Raw genomic sequence first — 24,578 nt, forward strand, 5'->3', positions numbered from 1 at the left:
TAAAGGTTATGAAAAAATAAGTCAGTCATCTAATTTACTTTTTAATTTCTGTACTTAGGTGGATCCATTTGGATTATATGTGGTCTGCAAATAAAGTAATAAGACTGGTTCAGGAAAACTTTTTATTTACAACCCACTATACATGGATTCTACCACCTTTGAAATAGTTCCCTTGGAAAGTCATGCAATCCTTCAAACAGTTTTCCCAGTCTTCATAGCAGCGTTGAAACTCAGAAACCGGAATATCCTTCAGACGGTCGATTACATTTTTTCATGTCTAATCCATTCGTAAAAATTTAATGGACTGTGCTATGGTTCAAATTCAATTGTTCTGCAATCATTCTGACAGTTAATCGCTGGTTGTACTGCATCAAGTCTCTGCTCTTGTCACTTTTTGACATTAAAGGTCTTCCAGAGCATAGATCATCTGCAACTGATTCCCGGCCATCTGAAAATGCTTTAAACCACCTAAAAACTTGGGCTCGTGACACAGCATCATTACCATACGCCCTGTTCAATTTTGAAAAAGTTTCAGTAGCATTCTCACCAAGTTTAACACAAAACTTGACTGCACAACGTTGCTCGTAATTAGTATCACTCATTTTTGTAATGCACAACAAACACTTGTTTCACAAAAAGTTTGTTAACGTTTTACGTGGCAACAATAGACTAAAAATACTAATATCAAATATAAATCAGTTTTCATATAACCATATGTTTACTAGTAACTTTACAATGTTGCCATTTTGTCTGCCAAAAAAATTAGTCTCTTTACTTTATTTACAGACCTTACACATACAATATATATTAGTAAAGAGGGATATGGGTTTTAAGATTGAATTTAAAAAAAAATATATATATATATATAATATCAACATGACATTATATTTATATTACAATCAGCATGATTCTAATTAAAATCAAATATGATTTATATTGTAAGTAATAAAATTAAGTTACTGGGAAAATTGTAGAAATATATTTACCTCAGATTTAAAGAATTTTTCCAAAAATCTGTTCCAGCTACTTTAGTTAAGAATTTAGTGGTACTTTGCAATTTTGTGGCCAACTGAGGAAGAAACTCTTTGGAAGGTGTAGATGGCTATAACAATCACAAGAAATGTAAGCAAAATGATAACGTAGTAAGTGATTTACATACATTCTTTTTACTCTCTCAAACTTAAAACACACAATTGCAATCATTCTTTTCCTTAGATCACTATAATCACGATCCAAAGTGATCAAAACAGGAAAATTATTTTATGTATCAGACTCCATGATTTATGGATCATTCTTTGTGTCACTTTATCCTTTAAATATTATTTAAAAAGAATTTTATTTAATCATATTACGATATTTCTTTATTCTTCAAATAATAACACATGCTTTATCCAATAATTATTAGCGACTAGAATTTTTTTGTAGCATAATTTTATTTTATTTATTTAAGAAAAATCACTAAGCCTGATTAGGATAACAACCCAGAATGTTCTGGATGAAAAACAGAGACACTGCCAAGAAGGCCAGTGATCATGTGAGGATATCATGACTGGAATAATTCTCAAAAATCTATTTTTCAACTCTTCAATATTCTCAAGAAAAAAACCCCTAGATAGAGTATACTCCTTTGAATTCCAGGCATATTTATTTCTAATGTTTTATTTTATCAGATTTAATGTAATAAACAGAAAGTATTATGATAATTCAAAAATGTGATTTTTAATTTCATCTCATATCTTATTGGTTCTGAAGGTCATAAAGTAAAAAATGTGGTTTTTAAAAAATCTTTTTTTTTTTCTTACCAAAGAGCTTTTTTATTTCGCTGAGCCATAAACTTATTTGCATCTATCTAGAAAGGGTAACTGAAAATATGATCAATTTCACTGACCTAGACCAAAATATTTGATGCCAGGCAAAAATACAAATTTCAAATAACTGAAAATGGTTCTCATGATTCTGACTTAACTTTCACAGGTAATAACAAATACTCCTTCTAATATAAAGAAGATAAAAATAATCATTTAATTTGAAGGAAAAAACTACACATGTTAAGAATATAGTTTTGTGTTTGTATCTGTGGCTTTTTTTTTTAGCAAAAATAGGTATATTTTAGAAAAGAAAATTATAACATTAATTAAACATAATAAAGATCTGCTCTATCTTCATTTGAAACTTTCTTCTTAAGACGATATGAAGTGTACTTAGAAAGTAACACTTGTAATATATGTAAAAACACTGTGGTCAACATTTTCATGTTTGCTGAATCCTACATGTATTAGCAAAACTTTATCGCTACTATAAAAACAAAAAATGTTTTTTAATTCTTATCCTATACATTTTAAATGAAACTAATTAAAAAGTCCCCAGACTGAGAAACATAGGCTATACAGTAGGTCTGAAAAGTTCCCAAACTAAATTTCTGTAGTCGATATAAGTAGCGCCATCTCTCGGACAAGAGGAAATATGTAGTAACGATGTCTGACGAATATATTTATAAAATTTCATCATATTTTGTCACTCCAGTCTTGAGTTATATTTGGCCACATATGTTGTGTTCATGTGACCTTGTGCGAGCACACAACATGGAAAAGAGAAGTGTGATAACATTTTGCGTTCAACTTCAAAAATCTTTTGTTGAAACTTAATGTATAATACAGAAAGCATTTGGTGATGAAGCCGCTAGACGGTAGACGGTAGAAAGTCGTTGGATGATGACGAACGAAGCGGGAGGCCATCAACAACTGTTCATGACAAAAATGTTGCGAAAGCGTGAGCACTCCTGCTTGAACAACATCATCTTACCCTTCAGGTCATAGCAAAAGAGCTAAACATCAGTAAAGATTCAGTACGTACAATTCTAACAGAAAAAATGAACTTCCGAAAGCTGTGCCTTCGTTTTGTTCCACACTTCCTGACTGAAGAACAAAATCTTTCTTGCACTGATCGAAGAAGCAAGTCTTTCTTGCAATCAAGACTTCGTTGAAACTGCCGATAGTGACCTGAATTTTTTGCAAACAATTGTATCTGGGGATGAAAGCTGGTGCTTCATGTATGATCCACAAATGAAGCATCAATTCACTGCTTGGTTGAGTCCTGGAGCACAAAGATGAGCGAAATTCAGGCAGCAAAAATCAAGAGTGAAAACGATTTTGATTGCATTTTTGAACCTAAAGAGCCTGATTCATCATGAATTTGTCCCAACTGGTCAAACCGTGAATTCTAAATGCTATTTGGAAATAATGAAATGCGTGATGCATCAAATTCGTCAAATCCAGCTAAAGTACCAGGATCTGGACAGCTGGACTCTTGCATTACAATGCCCTGGCACACATGGCAACAGTTTTAACATGTTATTACTTCACAAATAAAATCACTGTCTTATCCCACCCAATATTCACTTGAATTAGCTCCAGCAGACTATTTTCTGTTCCCGAAACTCAAGTTGAAGATGAAAGGCTGCTTTTTTTGACGACATTCCGGCCATCCAAAGGGGTTGCACTGAGCAGTTGAAGACGATCCCACAAAGTGATTTCTCCAGATTGTTTGATGGGCTCTACTGGTGTTGCAACGAGTGTATAACTACAGAAAGGTTCTATGTAGAAGGCCAATATAAATAAATATGTTTATCTTTAAATCTGTAATTTTATTTAATTTAGTTTGAGAACTTTTCAGACATATTGTGTATTATCCACATTTTACAGATAAAGAATTTGGAAGTGACTGAAATGCACACCTAGGTTTGTTAAGTGTTTAGTAAAAATTCCCCAAGTGAAGGAATAGGTCAGACTATTCATGAATTAAACAAGATGTTCATAATCATATATATATATGTATGTATATATAGCAGAAGTTCAATGGTGATTTGCTCCTCAGGCCACATAACTGATCAAATCATTTCACTCATGACTTAGGAATAATTTACAACCAACTATTTAATTAATAACCAAATAATTTTCATCTGTTTCTGTAATTAAACAGAATCTTTCCAGTGTTTCATCAAGATTGAATTCTTAAGATGGTAATTCAAAATTTGACAATTTTACTAACAGATTAATTTATGACAAGAGAATAAAAAAATTAAGATCCCATTGTTATAAATGCCTCAGTAGAAATATCTGAGGAGAAAGCTATATAGAAAACTGGTTACGGTATGGTTAATAAAAATGTACATATATTTTAAAATAAATTAATTTGTATTTATATTTTATTTATAGTTTTTTTTAAACATACCAGGAAAAGTGAGTCACTTTCTGAATGTAGCTCATTATTATAAAATAAGGAAATTCTTATGGTATTTTACTACTTTCTTTGTTTCCATGCAATAACTTGTTTAAACAATTCGTGGATTACATATTTGAGTTAATAATAAAAAAAACTCAAATAAAAGAAAAAGTAATTATTATTATTACCAGTAATAAAACTATTAAAGAATATTTTAAAATGCAAATACAAATAAAAAAAAAAAATACTCACTGATGTTAATGCATCAACAAATTCATCATCTTGTTCAAAAGATGTATAATTTGCTTCTAAAGAAGCTACTTTACTAGAGATTTCAAACTGTAATGCTTCTCGTTCTAAATCACATCTGGAATATATTTTAAAACCTTTGTTTAACTATATTTCAAGATAAATATTAAAAATCTAAACAGCTATTATAAAAGATGTTATAAACAATTAAACAAACCACTAATATAAAAAATTCTGTAGGAAAGAACATGTAAAAAAAATTAAAACAGAAAAATGTTTCAGACTAATCATTGATGACTAATGAAAATGATTCAAGCAATAAAACAAATAATTTTGATAATGTAACAAAACAATTTACCAGATTATCATAATAAGATAAAACTCCTGCAGACTTTTCAGCAATCGCGTATAAAAGCCATCAGAGAAACCAAACTCGATATAATGTAAATAATTTATAACAATAGTTTTCTGGTGAAATTTTAATTTTTCTACCTACCTACTTGATTACTTTTATTATACGTATGAATAATTTTATACTTTTAGTTCATTAACTCTTGTAATTATAGAGATTATCAATCTTTATCCCTTTATAATTAAAGAAATTTGTTTCCAAAGTTCTTTCATATTTAATTACCAGCACTTCCTCAAGGAAATTTGCAGTAGCACCAAATTTCCTTGAGGAAGTGCTTTAAATTATTCTGGTGAAATTAAAATTTCACCAGAAAACTATTGTTATAAATTATTTACATTATATCGAGTTTGGTTTCTCTGATGGCTTTTATACGCAGTAGCACCGTTGTTAATAGCAGCCATATTTAAAAAGGGTTATGAAAGTAATCAAATAATATACTCAAACTATGTTTATTCATTTAACATGTTTATATAAATCTACTTGTAAATTTTATTTTCATCTAGTATGTTGAGAGCTTAATTTTTATTTGTAATGTGTAAAATTAGCTTGTGCATCCGAATACTAAATCAAACAGACTGAATGGACATTATTCACTGATATAAAGGACACATAAATCAAATTGTAAATTATCTGTAGATACAAGATACACATACCATAAATATTTGATATTAATCACATCATTCAAATCTTACTCATTTCACAAAAGAGCCAAAGCACACCTAAGTAATATGAAACTAATGAACACACTAAATTTGAAAGGAAAAAACAATATAATAAACAGAACGTAGGTTGAGTATGTTATTGAATTACATATTTAAAGAGCTTATTTACCTTTTTATTACTGATTGACACTGAAAGACCAAGTTCCATCAATCTAAAAATGATTTGTTCGTAATTTTTAACAATAATTTTAATGTTATCACTTTTACAACACTATTAGATAAATCTTTTAATTACTGTCTGTAATTTCAAGAGGTTTGCTGACTATAGATCAAAACACATTTAACTGAAAAGACTAGCAGAATTCTGATACCATATAAAAAAATTTGCTATAAAAAATTAGGTATCAAGTTACAAGTAGAGATTACTGGGACATTTATACTTAACATTGGTATTAAATTAACATCCAATGAGACTGAGTCTAGGCAAAAAACAATAAGTGTCACCCAAAATTACCTAAACATAATCAGCTTGGGGTTTTCTATACAATAATTTGAAGAAATTTTTCAATTTCTAGGTTGCTAAATCCTGAGAAAAAACATACAGTTTATACTCGGAACTGATTTGATGATAGCTTGCTCAGTAACTGTTGTGATAGTCAATGTCTCTCTTTAATAAAAATAAAATATCACTCTTTCAATAGCATTCATTTTAAGAAAGAAGTTGAAATCAAAAGAAAAAAGTGACAGTTAGAAACACAGGCTGGTGGTCATGTTGTTGATTACCACTAAGTACCTAACAATTAGTAAGTTATATATGTGGAGACACTTGGAAATGGTCCAATACCCATTCACTGATCTTCAACATAGTGGACCATTTATACATAACATTTTCCTTCAATCAAGATCGTGTTGATATTCTGATTTCCCACTGACAATTTGGTTGCTTAGAACAGAGTCCTTCCTGTATAGTATTTCATTAATATATAAAAAAAAGTCAACTGTTGTGATGAACTTATCAAGCTTTTTAAGAAAGTTTTACACGTACCTAAATATACATTGGAAATAATATGTCTAGCTTCTGAGCAAAACATATAGCCCTTTACTAAGGACACAAAGTTTTACTGACCATAAGCATACTTATGTATGTATAATATTTTAAATATTATATGCTTAGTATTTAATGGGTGTAGTGGATAGGTTCATACTCAAAACTAATATGTATGTATAACATGTGTACATACAACTAAATGGTGAAATGTAAATAAATTCTTTTAATAGTCGTAACAGTAAAAACTTTTTAATAGATGTTTTAACAATTTAGTTTGAAAATACGCACCTTGTTTGAATAAGACCGTGTATGCTATTGGGAGGACAATGAAGAAGAGCAAATGCAATAAACTTCTGACGAAGAGACAATTCTCTGTACTCGGAACACTGACCCAATTTCTGGCAAATTTTCCATCCAACAGAATGCCCTTCCTCTACCAATGTTTTGCAGACTCCAGAACAGAATACATAATCTTTAACCTAAATAGAACAAAAAAAAAGAAGAAAAATTAGCTCGTCACAAAAATTTTATGACAAGACTTTTGCGATTTGATATAATTATCTATTTTATTTTTAAAAGCTTTTATTTAACTCGCTTTAGGAATAATCAAATCTTGCAACTGCTATATCTTTTGATCTATCGTATGAAAATTATGAAATCTGGTACACATATGTAACTTCGATGACAATACAGCACTACGGTGTCGGAATTTGATATGACCCACCCCCATGCGCTACCCCTACACTAAATTCATGCATTTAGTTGAAAATTTCCATTTCTCATGAACTATCGTATGAAAATGATTGAAATTTTGTACACGTATGTAACTTCAATGTGTAAAAATAAATATATTTACTTTTTTAAAAGCTTTTATTTTTAGTTTTAAAAACAAAAATTTTTAAAAACAAAAAAAATATATTTGATTACATATAAAAAATTATTTTTTAAAAAGTTTTTATTTAACTAATATTAATATTAACATTAATAAAAAAAGGAAACAAATTAGAAAACCCCTCTAAAAAGTAAAAAATAAGAATTAAATCAAATTGAGAATTTTAAACAAAAAAAAAATAATATATTAACAAATATAAAAATGCACTGAAAAGTAAAAAATAAATTATATAAATATCTAATAAATAACCAATAAATGAAAAATAAATAAATGTAATAATTATTAAATTTTAAAATTAAAAGTAATGAAAATATTTTTTTGTTTAAAATTCTCAGTTTGATTTAATTCTTATTTTTTACTTTTTAGAGGGTTTTTCTAATTTATTTCCCTTTTTTATTAATGTTAATATTAATATTAGATAAAAAAAAGCTTTTTTAAAAAATAATGTTTTATATACGTTTGGAGTATGTAAAACAAATTTTTGGGGATGTAGGATGTAGAGGGTATACTGAAATGAAACGACTAGCACTAGATAGGGAATCTTGGAGAGCTGCATCAAACCAGTCAAATGACTGAAGACAAAAAAAAAAAAAAAAATGTTTTATATGTAATCAAATATATTTTTTAATTTTTTTAACAAATAGAACCACATTAAACTACACCAAGAACTATAGACTAAAATCGACTCATCAGCATGTAGTTTCAATTATCTGCCCTAAGAAAGACCCTTTAAACCAAGTCTATCTTAATCACCTCTATTCTCAGCCAAACTTTTGTGTTATTTGAGATCCTAATTCCACAAATTAACCATGCTCCAGAAAAATGTTTTGATAACATAATTAGAAACGCTCAACTAAAAAATAATAATACTTTTTAAAGTTCTAAGATATAGAAAAATAATAAAGAAATAAAAACTATAGGTTTTCCATTATTTAAAATTCCTAAGATATTAAGCTGAACCTGAGTAAGAAAACCCACACTTGAGACAATAAGTTTAATTATCATCCATAATTATAACACAGTTAAACTAATGCACTGAATAATTGATGTCAATAAAAAAAAAAAAAAAAAAAAAAACATGATGAAGAAAATAACTTTTAATATATAAAGGAATGAAGCTTTTTGAACGTAGCTGCACAAAGCTATAAATTAATAAATAGATTCTAATATCAGAGGGAATTTAATAAGGAATTTAGCTTATCTTGTGACTTTTTTTGTTCTTAAATACCATCTTACTTTCCACAAATCAACAAATTTTTATTTTCAATTAAAATATAAAAAATATTAAAATTTTGTAAAAATAAAATATCCTCTTTTTCATTATTATTAATAAATAAATTATTTAAATTTATAGATTTTTTTTAATAAAAAATGAGACCAACGAACTTAGGAGTATAACTTACTAAAAAAGCAGCTTCAGCAATTTGAAAAAGTACTTTTCCTTTACGAATTTCCTTTTCTTTACCACAAACATGTAATTTTTCTGCTAACGTCAATAACTTTTGCTGATTACGATAAGCAGATGGATGTCCTTGTAAACAAGACTCTACTAACCTCATTCTTTCAGGAGATAATCGCACTAAAACAGAAACAAATATGAAATAATTGAAAATACTACACTTATAAGAGAGAAAATTTACAGAAAATATAAAATCTCAGTATTAAATTAAAAATAAATAGCACCTTGCATAGGAAGTAGATTTACACCAAATTCATGAAGTATTTGCAGCGACTGAATAAGATCAAGCTCCTCTTGAATGTCTTCATTCTCTTCAATAATTAAATTTAAGCAAGTCCTGCAGAAAAAAGAACATAATTTTTCAAACAAATGTACACTCAAGGAATATAATACATATTAAATGGTATGAAGTTAATTATTATGTTCCATTTACTAGTATAAATAATAATTAGTTATTAAAACCTGATGCTTCTTTTTTCTATTATTACAAACATTAGAGTATTTCACAGATTGATGATATTTTCAGTAAATTTTAACCTACTGAAAAAGGGTTTTCCTTAAGTTTAACTTACTTATAGCTGAAAGAGTGTAGTAATCAACAGAATCAAATAATTTACCAGACTTCTCACCCACTTTTCTTAACCACTGACAAATAGCCCAAAATTCTGGTTACTTATAAAAAGTATTTAACAAACTATATTACTGATAAAAAAAATAACATGTTAATTAAGCTTTTTACTTAACAATAAAGAAAATTGCATCTCTAAAAACAAATTACTTCACTGACAATAAAAAAACCAAGTAAAATAATATTAGGTTTTAAGATTAAGTAAAATAATATTATGTTTCATAATAACATTCTCTATTATAAAAATATTAACAAGAATTACACATTAATGTATGAATTAAGTGATCTATAAAGTAAATATGCTTCAAGAGATGATCCACTTGATCAAAAAGGAAAATCCAATGAACCAAGGCTACAGGACCTAATAAAGTGTTTATAAGTAAAATTCAATAATAATATTAGAATGGATGAAGCTACGTCTTGAGTACAAAACAAACATAATCTGACTTGTAGCTGGTACAAAACTTTGATCCTTACAAAAATATTCTCCCATATCTGTCAAGTAAATTCAGTTTAAGTTTTCACAATTTATTGTACATTTAAGGAGTTATTCTACATAAAAGTTTTTTCTGATGATTTTACCTACGTTTAAGAAGACTGTGCATATTGTTTCAAGGCTCAAATTAAAAAGAGCGCTAGCCCTAGGAGAAACATATTAAAGCAATTAATTTGTTAAATTAATATCAAATTAAAATTGTACAACGATAAAGGTTAAAAACAAAATTTTTGAAATTTTTCATGTTTGTTAATTTTTTTTTAATGATGAAAAATAAGTCATTGAATCAAATATTATAAATAAATATATATATTACGTACTTAGAATATTGTATATTAGGATCAGTTAAGCTTCCTGCTGAATCAAAATATTCCCTTGCAGCTTGAAGTACAAGAAAAACACTTCTATCAAAACTAAGAGGTTTACGTGTTTTATCATCGCCACAACAACATAATATCTTCATAGCTGAACGAATAATTTTTGCATTACCTGAAGCGAGAACAGTAGACACATACAACTGCAAAAAAAATATATATATATAAAGTCAATATAATTTTACATGCAAGAAAAACAGAACAGATAATTTAAGTAAATTGAAGTAAGGATCCAATCGTTTAATAATAACAGGATTTAATTGTTTAGTGCATTTTCATTATAAGTATGTAAAATTTCATTTTAATAAAATTGTTAACCTATTGAACTAATTTATTTTTTTTACACAGATTTTATTAATTTACAGAACTTTACATTCTCCAATTTTTCAAAATATCATATATAATAAATTGTATTTTTCATTTTTACAAACTATTAATTAGTTCCAAAAATTTGGGGATTAGAAATAATATTGGATTGAAAAATATAAACAAATAATCTAATTTTTTTCATTTAGATTTGAATAACTGGGACTACTTGTAGCAAAATGCATTGTAGCTGTAGTAAGAAACAATCGCTGATTTAACAACTAGAAATGCTAAAAGGTAGAATGAATTACCTAATCAGTTACTTCAAGCCCCTTAAAGTAACATTATGACAAATTTTTTTTTAACATTGCACCTTTTGAAGAAAAAACTTAAAAACCACCACATAATTCCCTTATTTTAATATTCACTCAAATTTTAGACAGACTAGAGAAACATTTTTGTGTTTTCTATCCAAAAAAGTATATATGAGGGATGTTCAACAACAATTATTGAAAAAACTAATCTAGAGAAAAAACAATTCCTTCAATGACAATGAAACGTTTTGAGGGTTAAGTTGGCAACCTTGGGAACACATTTAATTCAGTCATAATTAATCTAAACATAACGTTTTTTTGTTGATTTCAGAATGTCAGCTCTGCTTGAAATGTATTGCTGGAAGAGTAATGTTCAGTGATAAGATTTTTGCTATTAGAAGGTGTGAAACTGGTGGAAATTTACTTAAGAATGTTGAAACAGTATGGTGAAAAGTGTTTAAACTGCAGTAATGTGTATAAGTGGGTGAAATAATTTAATTTAGGGAGAACACGTGTCACTGAACTCCATCACTCTGGAAGACCAGTTGAAGTTTTGACTACAGCCCTGCAAAATCACATAAATTATCTCATTTGCAAACACAGGTGAATCAAGATTTCCCAAATTGCTAGTTTGTGTAACATTAGTGTTGGAACTGTGCATTCAATCAATCATGATGAGCTAAATTATTGCAAAATATGTTCAAGATGGGTTTCAAGACAGCTGACAAGTCCATAAAAACACTCGAATTCACATTTGTTCTGGGCTCAAAGAACAGTTTGAAGTGGAAGGTAATGCCTTCTAGATTGTATGAGACCTCACCCCATTTGATTTTCATTTGTTGAGCTCACTCAAAAACTTTTTACGTGGCAAGAAGTTTGACAACAATGAAGCAGTCAAAACAGCTGTACATGAATGGTTCAACAGCAAGGGAATCAGAAAGCTCACAGAACAGTGGGACAAGTGTATAAATGTTGCTGGAGACTATGTTGAAAAGTAGAATAAGTTTCATTGTCACTGAATAAATAATTTTTTCTCTATATCAATCAGTCTCATTAATTATTTAACGTCCTTAATAATTTCCTCAAAACACGTCTTTCTTTCCTCAAAATATGTTTGTTCTTTTAGCATTACTGTTAGCAGAAATTGAATTTTTTAAAAAATTTTTTATCAGCTACTAGGTGAAAGGGGAAACAGTGCTTAAAAATATTTCTGAACAGTGCAGAAAAAATAATCTCACCTTCAATAAAATAAGTCTAATTACATTCATTTCTTTTAAATTAAACACTTCAGAATATTAAAAACTTTAATTTTAACACAAATACAAAAACAAACAACCTTGCCCATTTAATGTAATTATATAATGTAGCTGACACAGCTACAAATATTTTCTACAATAATTTCAAGAGAACAGTCAAAGAATTTCATGAATATCATACAGGAATGGGTAATGCTTAATTTAATCAGCCATGGTTTAATTAATAACAACTATTTTTTTTAGTGCGAAGGGGGCTCAATATAAGCAAGTAACAAGTTATTTAATTAACTATCAATATCTTAAATATATAACTGAAGAAGGAGTTGCATAAAAATTGTTCTGTAGAATGAAAGCAACTAGCTTGCAATGATATCTTTAAAAAAATCTTATATCTACAAAAATTCTTGAATACCAATAATACACTATAATTACTGTCTTTCAATTAGTTTTACAAAGTACTGCATGCTTACATTTTAGGAGATTTTATTACTTTTGTATTATAACGATAAAGAATTTCAAGTTTTCTTTGAAATCTTATATGCACAAAAGAGTAGATTGCTTTTACACTTTTACCTGACACTGATACATAATTGGAGAATGATTGTTCATGACCATCATGCAGTCATTCATATCCCACTTTTAAGAGGAAAACATAAAAAATAAAAGTAAAATCAAATCCAATAAACATCATAAAAAATTGAAAATAAAATTAAAAGGATACATACATAATTCATCTTTATAATGCATTATAACCCATACACAATCCCTGACATATATTGTTTCACCTAATTCTGATAAAAAAAAATCCTTGATGTAATGTTAAGATTCTTATGGGCACTACCCAGTTTATGTAATGTGTAATAATGTGTAATGTGTGTGTTCCCTGCGTAATACATAAATAATGTAGCATTACACTATAAATAATGTGTATAAGTAAATATATATATATGAGGGGTACTGAAAAGTTCCTGGTTTTGATGCCTTGTTGTTGAAATAGAAAAACAATTTTGGGCTCATTTGAAAGTTTAAAATCTTAATATGTAACTGTGCAAATATCAGGTGTCCAGAATTCGTACAACATTTTCTGTTGCAGGTGAAAGCCGAGATAGATGGCAGAGTCTCAAGCAAGTTTCTCATGAGTGGATTTACAGGTCATCAAAAAGTTTTTGTTTCTCTAGGGAAAGTCAGCAAAGGACATTCACACTGAGATGTCACAAACACTGGGAGAGAAGTGTGCTTCCTACAGTACCAAGAAAACTTGGATATCTCGCTTCAAGACTGGCCATTTCACTGTTGAAGATGAACCCCAGAGTGGGCACCCTCAAATCGTAACTGACATTGCAACATGCAACGCTGTCCATGAGCTTATTCCTGAGGACCAGCAAATATCTGCGAAAAAGACAGCTCAGATACAGGATATCTTCAGGAGTGGAGTATGTTGATTTCATTATTTCATTATTACCACAACCCTAGACATGCGCAAGCTTTCAGTAATGTGGGTGCCCAAATGCTTGAACTGTGATCAGCAGAAGGAACAAGCTGATACATTCAAATTCGTTCTGCACCATTTTGAAACTTCAGAGGCCTTTTTGGCTAGGTTAGTGAGTGAGAATGAAACTTGGCTTCACATTTATGATCTTGAAACCAACGAAGAGTCAAAACAATGATGCCACTGTGGTTCCCCACTGCTGAAGAAGTTCCACACCCAGAAATTGGCCAAAAAAGTGATGGTGTCCGTTTTCTGGGACAAAGACAGCATTCTGTTGGTAGACTATTTACTTCAGGGATCTAGTGTAACCGGATAATACTATGCTAACCTGCTGGACCAGTTGTAGGAGGCAATTAGGAAGAAACGTCGAGGGAAGTTGGCCAAAGGGATCCTTCTGTTGCATGACAATGCACCTGCACACATTTCCAACATTGTGGCTACCAAATTGACACCTTGGGCTTCCAAATGGTCAACCATCCTCCCTATTCACCAGAACTAGCCCCTTCAGATTATTACTGTTTCCAAATTTGAAGAAACACCTGAATGGAATTCATTTTGAGGACACTGAAGATGTCAAAGAGGTGCTGCAAGCTGGTTTTGCATCCAATCACAGGACTTTTATTTGCATAGACTAAAAAAGCTGCAACAACGATGTACAAAGTGTATCAGTCTCAGGGGAGAATATCTTGAATAAATAGATAATTTCAAAACTCTGGCTCCATTCTTTCTAGGCAAAGCCAGAAACTTTTCAGTACCCCCTTGTATATATAATTAATTAAATAAATATATATATATATATATATATAATTTCTTTAATAGTACTGTAATTTATTTAAACAAGAGTTGGTACTGTATTAGTTTGATCAAAAAACTAACTAAAATACAAAAAAAGAAATTTGTACAATTTGCAAAAAATCCCATTAGTAATGATGCTAGGGATTTGACTAATGCAACATCATAACATTGCAGTATTTTAATAGTAATGCAACTACAACATTACATGGTTGCATTATATTAAAACGTAGAGTCTCTTACAGCATGAATGATTATTGTAATATTATAGTAGCATGACTATTAAGTTATTTCTTTCTATCTATCTAAGATTGGTCAGTTGCCTCCCACGGGGGTACCTTGGACGATTAGGTGTGATGGTCACCTTACTAAAAAATATAGGGATTTTGGGATAGGAGCAATTGTTACATTTTATTTTGATATGTTTAACAATTGATAAGTTATTTAAGTGTACTTCATGGACACTACATTTACACATGTACATATATATTATACAACAGTAAATAATATAAATAAAATGCACAGATGCCAAATCAAAATTTAAAGTAATTATAATAACAAACAATTTAACTGTGAGGTTTAATCAACACTTTAATAAGAATTCAAATAAAAACAATGAAAAACTACAAAATATTATGAAATGATGTAACTAAAACAAACCTCATAACAAAGTTGTAATGGTATAAAAGTAAAAACTAACTTCTGCAACTTTAAAATGTCAGATAACAATTCATTCCACTCATTTTCTGATGCAGATGGAACTCTGAAAAATTAAAATAGAATCAATAAATAAATAATAGAAACACATGCAACATTTCTATCTATGCAATTTAATTATGAAACCAAGAATATCAATAATTTGAAAACTAAATACAAATGACTTAAATGTGATTTACTTAGATACACATAAATAACTGTAAGAAGATTCCAAGGTTCAAAACAGTGAACAGTAAGATTCTAGGTCCTAAGTACACTAATGTTTTGAAAAGAAAGAGTACCTATAAAGGATGAGACTTAGCTATCAAAGCACATTCCAGTTTAAAACGCTTTCTGATCTATTTTGCAACCACATGCAAAATTTACTTTTACTTAAAATATAAGTACAATATTCATAGTCTTCTTTTACTTAGCTTCTAGTTGTTTATTCTTAACACTTTACTGGTTTTTGATAAGATAATTTATCATTAACTACCTTGAAAAAAAATTGCCCTTGACGAAATAACTTGTCTTAAGAGTTGACCTGTTTTCTGTTTTATTCTATTTTTTGACAAGTTAAGTTACTGTAATGTGTGTGAGTCTAGTTTCATTTTTACTCTAATTTAACAATGAAGCACTAGTAGCATATTGGTTCATATTGGAGAACCAATATGCCTACTTGTTTTATATGTCTTGTTTTGTCTGTTTTATATGTCTTGTTTTGTATCCTTCTGAACAGCTGTTACCATGCATTTGTTTTCGTTGTTGTGATTGTTCCTTAAGTTGCATATGTGTTAGTTTTATTATTTCATTGTGTTATTTATTATCTTCTTAAATTGTTTCATAATTTTACTATTATTGTTATGTAATTTTCAGTCTTATTTTTATTTCCAACTGTTTGTGTATATGGATGTGACCATACATAAATAAGAAATAACAGAGTTGTTTACCATAACCTAACTTTAGTCATTTTTTATGTGAGTAAAATGATCTTTGTGTTATTTGAATTACTTACTAGTGTTTTACAATATTATTGATATGGCAATTAGGTATTGGAAGTTATATTTATTAGTACAAAACATTTTGTAAATCACGTGTAAATGATAGTGATATAACTGAACTTTTAAATATTACTTTTTACATTGCATGGTAAGAAAAGTACATAAATAGGCCCTTAAATTAATTTTTTGACATTTCATAGCATAGATCAAAAATATGTAAAAAAAAAATGAGCAAAATAACAAAGGTTTATTGGGAAAAAAGGGTATAATAATATGATATGATGAAGGAACCAGAGATGTAATTGGGCAACTAAAGTTGGTTGGAGGGAGATATTTATGGAGAGGAACAGAAATGAGTTTGTGTTTCATAGATTTACAAAAGGCAATTGACAATTAGATGGGATAAAATGACTGAGATTCTTAAAGATAAAAAAGTAGAATGGAGATACAGAAGGTTAATTAAAGAATTATACAAGAGATACAGCAGCAATGAAAGTAAGAGAATGACTGACTGGGTGGGTGGGTCTAGACCGATATGTTAAGTGAGGATGCTGCGTCTTACACACACTGTTCAACATACTCATGAAAATATAATAAGCAATATATTAGAAAAAAAAGAAGAAGGAATGGAGAATGAAAAGATATATAAGGTTTGGTGATTGTATGGTAATTCTAGCTGATGGACACAGTGCTTCAAACACTGTCCTGGAGGAGGAATGAAAGAGTATGGAATGAAAATAAATATAGGAAAGACTAAAGTAATGGAAGTAAAAAAAAGAAGAGATTTAGCAGTAAGGACAAGTGAAGTAAAAATAAACAGAAGTAAAAAATTAGATATTTGAGGACTACGATGACAAAAGACAGGAAGAGCATAATGGAAATATTAGAAAGGATAGTGATGGCAATGGAATTCTTCATAAAGAAGAGAAAATTACTACGAATTAAAAGTCTGAAGAACTTATTGGACTGGTATTTTAAATTTCCTTAAATCTTTATATACCTTAATTTATTAAAAGTCTGGACTTTTAGAGTTAAGGAAGAGAAGCATAGATGATGAGGAAGAAGAAAGGGATTGGATTGAAGATTTTATGATATAGAGATGGAGAAGGTTCAAGAAAGTAAACTGGATGGATAAAGTGAGGAATGAGGAGGTAATTAACAGAACTAAAGAAGAAAGAGCACTTATGTGGGAAGTACACAAAAGAATGGATAGAACAGTGGTTAGAAGAAGTGGAATCTTGATGACTACATTGGAAGAGTTAGTTAGAAGGAGAAAGGAAGCAAGGAAGAAGAAGGATGAATTTAATAGCTGAGGTGAAGATTGAAAAATACAAGAGGACAAAGGCGAAGGCTTGAGATAGAATTGGATGGAGACAGAGGTGGCTGCCAAGCAGAACAACAGATGATGATGTGATGACAAATATGCTCAGGACAAACATTAAATAAGCTATTTTATAATAGGTTACATAATCAGCCTTTTATCTCATGATATAAAGGGTTTATATGAAAAGTTAGGACATGTGGCCAGATGAAGTAGAATCATGATAACTGCATTGGAAAGATCAATAGATGGAGAAAGGAAATAAGGAAGAAAGATGAAGTTAATAAATGAGGTGAAGACTTGAAACTACAACAGAAGGAAGGAGAAGGATTGAGACAGAAATGGATGGAGATGTCAATGGTGTAAGGGACCTGCCGCCAGGCAGATCACCAGATGATGATGTTTTTATATATTATAAAAAATAAATATTAATCATCAAAACAATATTTAAAAACTAACATATCCCGAATAATTTTTTAATAAACCCAAAATCCCATATCCTACAAGATTAGTAAAAAACAATGGAATTGACATTCAAGGTAAAAAAGGTCTGCCTCCAAAGAAAAAAGATTTGAATAATTGGGTGTAATTCATCAGTAGGTTTTAAATTAGTGATCATCAGAAATTCTTTATGTCAAGGCTTTACAATCTGAATTACTAAAAATGATTATAAAATTACAAATGCAAAATAGACAGCTAATTCCCATTCTATATTCGGCTTAACAAAATTAGTTAAAATATTTGTAAAGACTTAAAACATTATCAATTAAAAATAATAAATATTTAAAGTAACATACTTATTAGCAGTAGCTCGTGCAACACGTAAAACTAATTTTTTTATTATTTCCAAATCATTTGCATGATTGTGTATATATAAAAGTGATCTTGGATGACCATGTTTATGTAAAATTACTGCAGCATCAAGCTCCGATTCAAGGTTGTCGAGTTTTTTACATAACATTTCCATTTCACTGCTGATTTGCCTGAATAATAAATAAAAATAAATAAATCGAATAGTACATTTTTTTTATCTAATGAAGTCATCAATAAAGCTAATAATCTAATTAAATAAATTAACCTAATTAATCTAATTAAATATATTAACTTATATTTGGCAAACACATCAGAAGCACACAATAAAAATACATCCAGTTTTTAGAGTTCTAATCAGGTGAATAAAAAACAAATTATTAATCCATAAATATAACAAGATTTTGTTTTAATATAATCCACTAGTGTCTCAGTATTGAGTATAGTGTGTCAGAAGTTAAAACTTAAACCTAACCTAGAGGTTAGGTTTAAGTTTTTAGACTAAACCTACTAACAGGTGGAGTAGTGATTCGGGTGATTTGACAACACTGGATTCATCCTATCATAGATGAGTAGGGAGAATAAAAGCATCACTATCTCATAGTCCTTGATTTACAACTAGGTCATGATGAAGTTGTGAAGCGATGAACATTAAGCTTTTACTATTAAAGTGTATTTAGAAAACAATGATAGTTAAGTGATCATGCAGTGAATGTTTTAAATCATTTTAATATTCCTTATAATGATCTGTTGTCTTATGCCCACACAATTAAAACATATGTTAAAAACGTTTGAACAAATGGGTTCCAAATTGAAAAGAAGAACTGGAAGTATTAAGAGTGTACACATGCCAGAAAATATTGTGGAAATGATTTACAACAAAGTCCTACTGATCAGTACAATGACATGCAGAATCAATGGGCATTTCTGATTGCGAAGTACGGAGGATTTTGCACCAAAATCTACAGTACCATCCAAATAACATCAGATCATGCATGCAATGAATGATTTTGATCATGCAAAACGACTCTTGCTTTCAGTCATCGGTTATTAGATATAATGTTAAACCATACCTTCTAAAAATAATCTTCTGTTGATGAGTGATGAGGCTCATTTCCACCCTTTCAGGCTTTGTTAATGTGCAAAACATTTGCTACTGGTTAAGTGTTAATACAAAAAGACTACATAAAAACTACTCTTGACACTAGTCTAGTGTGTCATTTCATCATTTGGAATTATAGGATCATATTTCTTTGAAAACAAAAGTGGGCATACAGCTATAATAAATTCACAGTGCTATGAATTAGAAAAAACTTCCTTCAGCTTGAATTAACTGATCATCCTGTTAACCAAAACATGTTTTTACAAGATGGTGCTACAAGAATCATTTCCACGGTATCCATGACAACTGTAAGGAAATTGTTCTCTAATCACATTCTGCACTCTACAATTTGCAAAATTACCAGATCTATTTCCATGTGATTCTTCCTTTTGGGGGTACTTGAAACCACATGTTTTCCAAACACCACCACCATATAACCATCAGGGCCTTAAAGAATGGATCAAAAATGGTTCAAATTCACATGGCCATGTTGCAAAATGTGATGGGTAACCTATACACAAGACTGCTTGAATGGGTAAAAAAAAAATGTAATCATCTTCAGAGTTATTTTTAAATAATTGTAAATAATATATTTTCATTTCATATATAATAAAGTGATGCAGTAATAGTTTTTTATTTATTTTTGGTGAACTTTTAATTACCTAATTCAATACCACTCAATATATTAACTAACTTACTAGTGATTGGTAAGGGAAAGTAATTCAATACAATAAAAACATTTTCAATTAAAAATTACTTTAACCTTCTATAACTGTGTATTTATTATGGTATTTATAATGGTTTATTATCGTAAGAGATATGGTAACTTCTCCATGAATTTTAGTAATACCTTACATTCAAATAGTCTGCTCTATAAACTTACACAAATTCACTTGTTTCATTTTTGAATTTATAAATATCAAATTCTTCACAAGATCTCCTGCCTACAATTTATTATTGCCTCATTAATATTGTAATAAATGCTTCAATCCAACTTTTTAACCAAAATCTCATTTTTGTAAATACTATTCAGAGTTTCAACATTTCTATTATTAATAACTTAATAATACTACTGAGTTTGATTATATAGCTGTTGCATTTATGTTTCCAATTTAACACATTTATGTCTAAAAAATAAATTTTATATTAATTGTATTTAATGTATATTAAAGGTTTCATATTAATTGCATTCTTAAAAAAAAATACTTATAATAAATTCAAACAAAGAAACAAAATTATCAGTGTTTCCTTATTCATCCTAAGAACTAAAATAATCAAAAAACATTTATATATAAAAATGCAAATATGTCTTATCTTAAATAGACTAGTCTACTCTTTGATTGGAAAATATATAGCAGCAAAGGGCTTTATTTTATTGGTAATCATCCTGAGCAGATTCTAATGAATATTATTGGCAGTTTAGCTATCATTAAAGATTCTCAGTAATGTATACTTTTATGAATTTTTAGCTTGAGATGGAAGAATTAATATTATCATTATAAAGAGGTAACGTACATAGAAGTTTTATCAGGCAGAAATCTTAATATTTTAAATGCCTTATCTAGTTCTTCAGTTTCTGTGTAAGCATATAAACAATCCAGTGTTAAACGAACTCTGTCCTCTAACGTAGAAATAATAGAATTGTTGGGCTCATCTTGACAGTACTGGAAAAGCTAAAAAGAAAAGAAGAAAGTACATAATTATTACATCAAATTTTCAAGAAAAAAATAATAATTTATAGCTACTTCAGGAAATTTTAATTCTGGAAACTTAAGAAAAATATTTATACATAGCAACTAATCAAACATGTTTTTTTTTGTACCCAAAAATCCAATAATATATATATCAATTTCAGTTCAATTTTAGGTTACCAACTTTACTTGGAAACCTCAACAACTAGCTAACACAGATCCATCAGGTTGGATAGATGGGAAGCCAATTCTGTTAAGTATCTGGCATCTTTGTTCTCAAATCTCAGATCCAAAAAAGAATACTGACTTCTAAGCACAACAGCGAGATCAAGCAGCCCACAAATTGGACATCTAAAGTGGTTTCATACCCTTAACACTTTGCTTAATCAAATAATAATAAAAATGAATGGATAAATTTAAAAAATCCAACAGCAGTGTGATCTGAGAGTTCACAGTTATCATTATGTGGTAAAACAAATTCAAAAATGGTGGCACAGGCCCATCAGAGTATTTGATAAAGGATCAGGAGCCTGTGGTATGTTGAGAAAAATTTGCCAGCTTTATATATATCCAGTGTAATTATTCCAAATTGGCCAGCGGTAAATGCAGCTGCTGACGTCCATAGTAACTAGAATTCAAAAAGCATGTACTATCTCAATTTTTAAAGTATTAATGTATTCCCAGAAATAAATCACAGACCTTGACTTCACCACTAGACGGGTTTGTATAATTTAATGTATACTTAAGAAAATATTACAGAGAAGCCTAGAGACTTCTTTATGTATAATCTAATCCACAGAAAGCCTACAAATCTTTAATAGTAGTATACCATTACTAATTCAAGTGCACATTTTATTCCCACCTCACCATTTCCAATCAGTTACCAAACCTATGTAATAAACAGATGGATCACATGTACTAATCCTGGGACGTTGTCATTCTATTTCAAAATTTTAACAAGATAATTCTATTCTTATATTAAATTGATTATACAATGGCAAGCATTTGCAAAGTTCATCTTTGCTTATAATATTAAGTTAAGACTCCAGTAGAGGTGCGAACTTCATTGGTACAGTCAGGTCTATCAGTTTTCATTAAGCATGCACATACTTTTCCAGATTTGATTAAGACTGATTGGATTTACAAGTTAAAATTAAATCTAATATTCTTTTAAGTTCTTTGTTGTTTTATTTTTTCTATTATTATTATTTATACTTAAATATTCATTCAGTCAATATATTTTATTTGTAATACTTAGCGTCTTACTGACTTCGGTTACACAAATCCAAAACTTGATGTGCTAAGCTGAGGGAAAAATTGATTTTTTCAAGAGAGTTGTGAAGATATTTTGTACTTCACGAGATAAAGGCTCTATCTAACAAATTTTACTGTTGAAGTCCAAAGTATTGCACTAGGAAGCTGCCGATGAAGCTTCAATGACATCAATGGCAAAGTAGTTCTGCGTAAGTTCAGCTTTTGGCACTGGAAATTCTGAGAATGAGTTTTTTATGACAGGAGGAATCTTTTTCTGTCTTTGCAATGTCTCTCTTAAAATCTACCTCCCATGTCAGTATTTTGACTAATTCTAATACAATAACAAATAACATTAATCAATCTACCACCAAAAATTAAATAAAATTTTAATTACACTACTCAACAAAAAAAAAACTTTTTTTGTGTATCTGGAATCGTACATGGTGATTTAAACTAATTTTGGAGAGCTGAATTCAAAACTGTTATTAGAATTTGTGTAATATGTCATGTAATTTAGATAAATACAATTTATTTACCAATAAATGTGTAATCACTGTGCAATAAATATTTTTTAAAAATTATTATTTATGTGTATTCATTTAAAATTTGGTTAAACCAACTAAATTTTTATTTATTCAAACATAGATAAATTGAAATACAAATTTTAAAATAACATTTTCTAAGTCTAAATCATTCAAAATGTCTTTAAAATAACAGTTTCTAAAAGTTTCATTGCAATCACCTCAATTGGAATCATTGCAATCATTGCAATTGTCTCACCTTTAATTTTTAAAATATGTTGACAAAAATTTTTTCACTTGTACGATGTTTGATCAGTTTCTCTAAACAAAAATCAACAATAGTCACCCATCATTCCAAAATCCCATCTTCCTTTGTACTGATACTCCAAGATCAGAATATCCTAATGGAAACACTCTCCTTGCTCATCGCTGACAGAGTCCAAATTTTCAGTAAAAAAATCTAGGTGGGAGTGTAGGAAATGAATTTTAAATGACATCCTACATTTTAAATGTTTGTAGTTTTTTATCAGCTTATAACCTAGAAATATAGTTTTCATGTTTTCTATTGCCTAAACACCACCAACATCTTTGAAAAACCTCTGTTCAACTACCTTACATTTGCTAAGTTTATCGTCAAAAGTTGAGTCCTTAAGCAGTTTCTTGATTTACTAACTGATAAACATACCTTCCTTGAGCTTATCATCACTCAATTTCAAGAAACTCATTCTTAAATGATTAAATCTTGATCCAACTTTGTCTAGTGCCTTTACAAAATTTTTCATGAGTCCGAGTTTTATATGAAGTAGTGGCAGTATGTTGTTAACACTCTCAATTAATGATAAATGCTTTTTCATTTTTTTCACCAGCCACAAAGTTCTGTCTCAATGGTCAGTTCTTTACTTGGTAATGACTTTTTGTATCACGACTACCCCAAAGACAAAGAAAACAACAATATTTCATAAACCCACTTTGTAAATCAAGAAGTGATGTGACAACTTTCAGATCACTACAAACTTGCTACATATACTCTTTTTATTTTATTGCTTCTAATATTGATGCCATAGTTTCATATGTTTCTTTCATGTTGACTGCATGAGCTACTGGAATGGATGGCTGTTTGTTACCATTATGCGATAAAACTGCTTTCATGCTAACTTTAGAAGAGTCAATAAAAAGATGACATTCTGCAGGAATATGCTGAATTCCAAGCTCTTTCATCAGGCTATCGAACGAATCTTTCATAGTAAAATAAGTTGAAAGAATTTTATTTCGTGTTCTAAATGTAATAACCAAACAGGAACCAAACAGCAACAGTAATAATTGAAGAACATAAGAAAGAAGCCGTAATAAGAAAGGGAGTCCGACAAGGATGTTCCCTATCTCCGTTACTTTTTAATCTTTACATGGAACTAGCAGTTAATGATATTAAAGAACAATTTAGATTCGGAGTAACAGTACAAGGTGAAAAGATTACGATTTGCTGATGATATAGTAATTCTAGCTGAAAGTAAAAAGGATTTAGAGGAAACAATGAACGGCATAGATGAAGTCCTACGCAAGAACTATCGCATGAAAATAAACAAG

At 29.3% G+C, this 24,578-nt stretch overlaps 1 protein-coding gene and 1 long non-coding RNA gene across 3 annotated transcripts in view; one reads left to right on the forward strand and one right to left on the reverse strand.

Moving 5' to 3' along the window:
• LOC142321416 (NBAS subunit of NRZ tethering complex-like) overlaps positions 1 to 24,578 on the reverse strand; it is a 147,783-nt gene that overhangs the window by 40,010 nt on the left and 83,195 nt on the right. For both annotated transcript variants that reach the window (XM_075359486.1, XM_075359484.1), the window contains exons 20-28: positions 21,044 to 21,201; positions 18,414 to 18,599; positions 15,259 to 15,361; positions 10,388 to 10,584; positions 9,168 to 9,280; positions 8,888 to 9,063; positions 6,881 to 7,071; positions 4,474 to 4,588; positions 987 to 1,102 (exon numbers count right to left, since the gene is read on the reverse strand). In XM_075359486.1, coding sequence (XP_075215601.1) covers positions 987 to 1,102; positions 4,474 to 4,588; positions 6,881 to 7,071; positions 8,888 to 9,063; positions 9,168 to 9,280; positions 10,388 to 10,584; positions 15,259 to 15,361; positions 18,414 to 18,599; positions 21,044 to 21,201 — 1,355 coding nt within the window. The remainder of the gene's footprint in view (positions 1 to 986; positions 1,103 to 4,473; positions 4,589 to 6,880; positions 7,072 to 8,887; positions 9,064 to 9,167; positions 9,281 to 10,387; positions 10,585 to 15,258; positions 15,362 to 18,413; positions 18,600 to 21,043; positions 21,202 to 24,578) is intronic.
• On the forward strand, positions 1,027 to 12,105 carry LOC142321418 (uncharacterized). The gene is made up of 2 exons (XR_012755627.1): positions 1,027 to 1,122; positions 11,393 to 12,105. It is a non-coding gene; the product is annotated as an uncharacterized LOC142321418 (long non-coding RNA).

This window comes from Lycorma delicatula, chromosome 3 (genome assembly GCF_047948215.1).
Source record: "Lycorma delicatula isolate Av1 chromosome 3, ASM4794821v1, whole genome shotgun sequence".
NCBI lineage: Eukaryota > Metazoa > Arthropoda > Insecta > Hemiptera > Fulgoridae > Lycorma > Lycorma delicatula.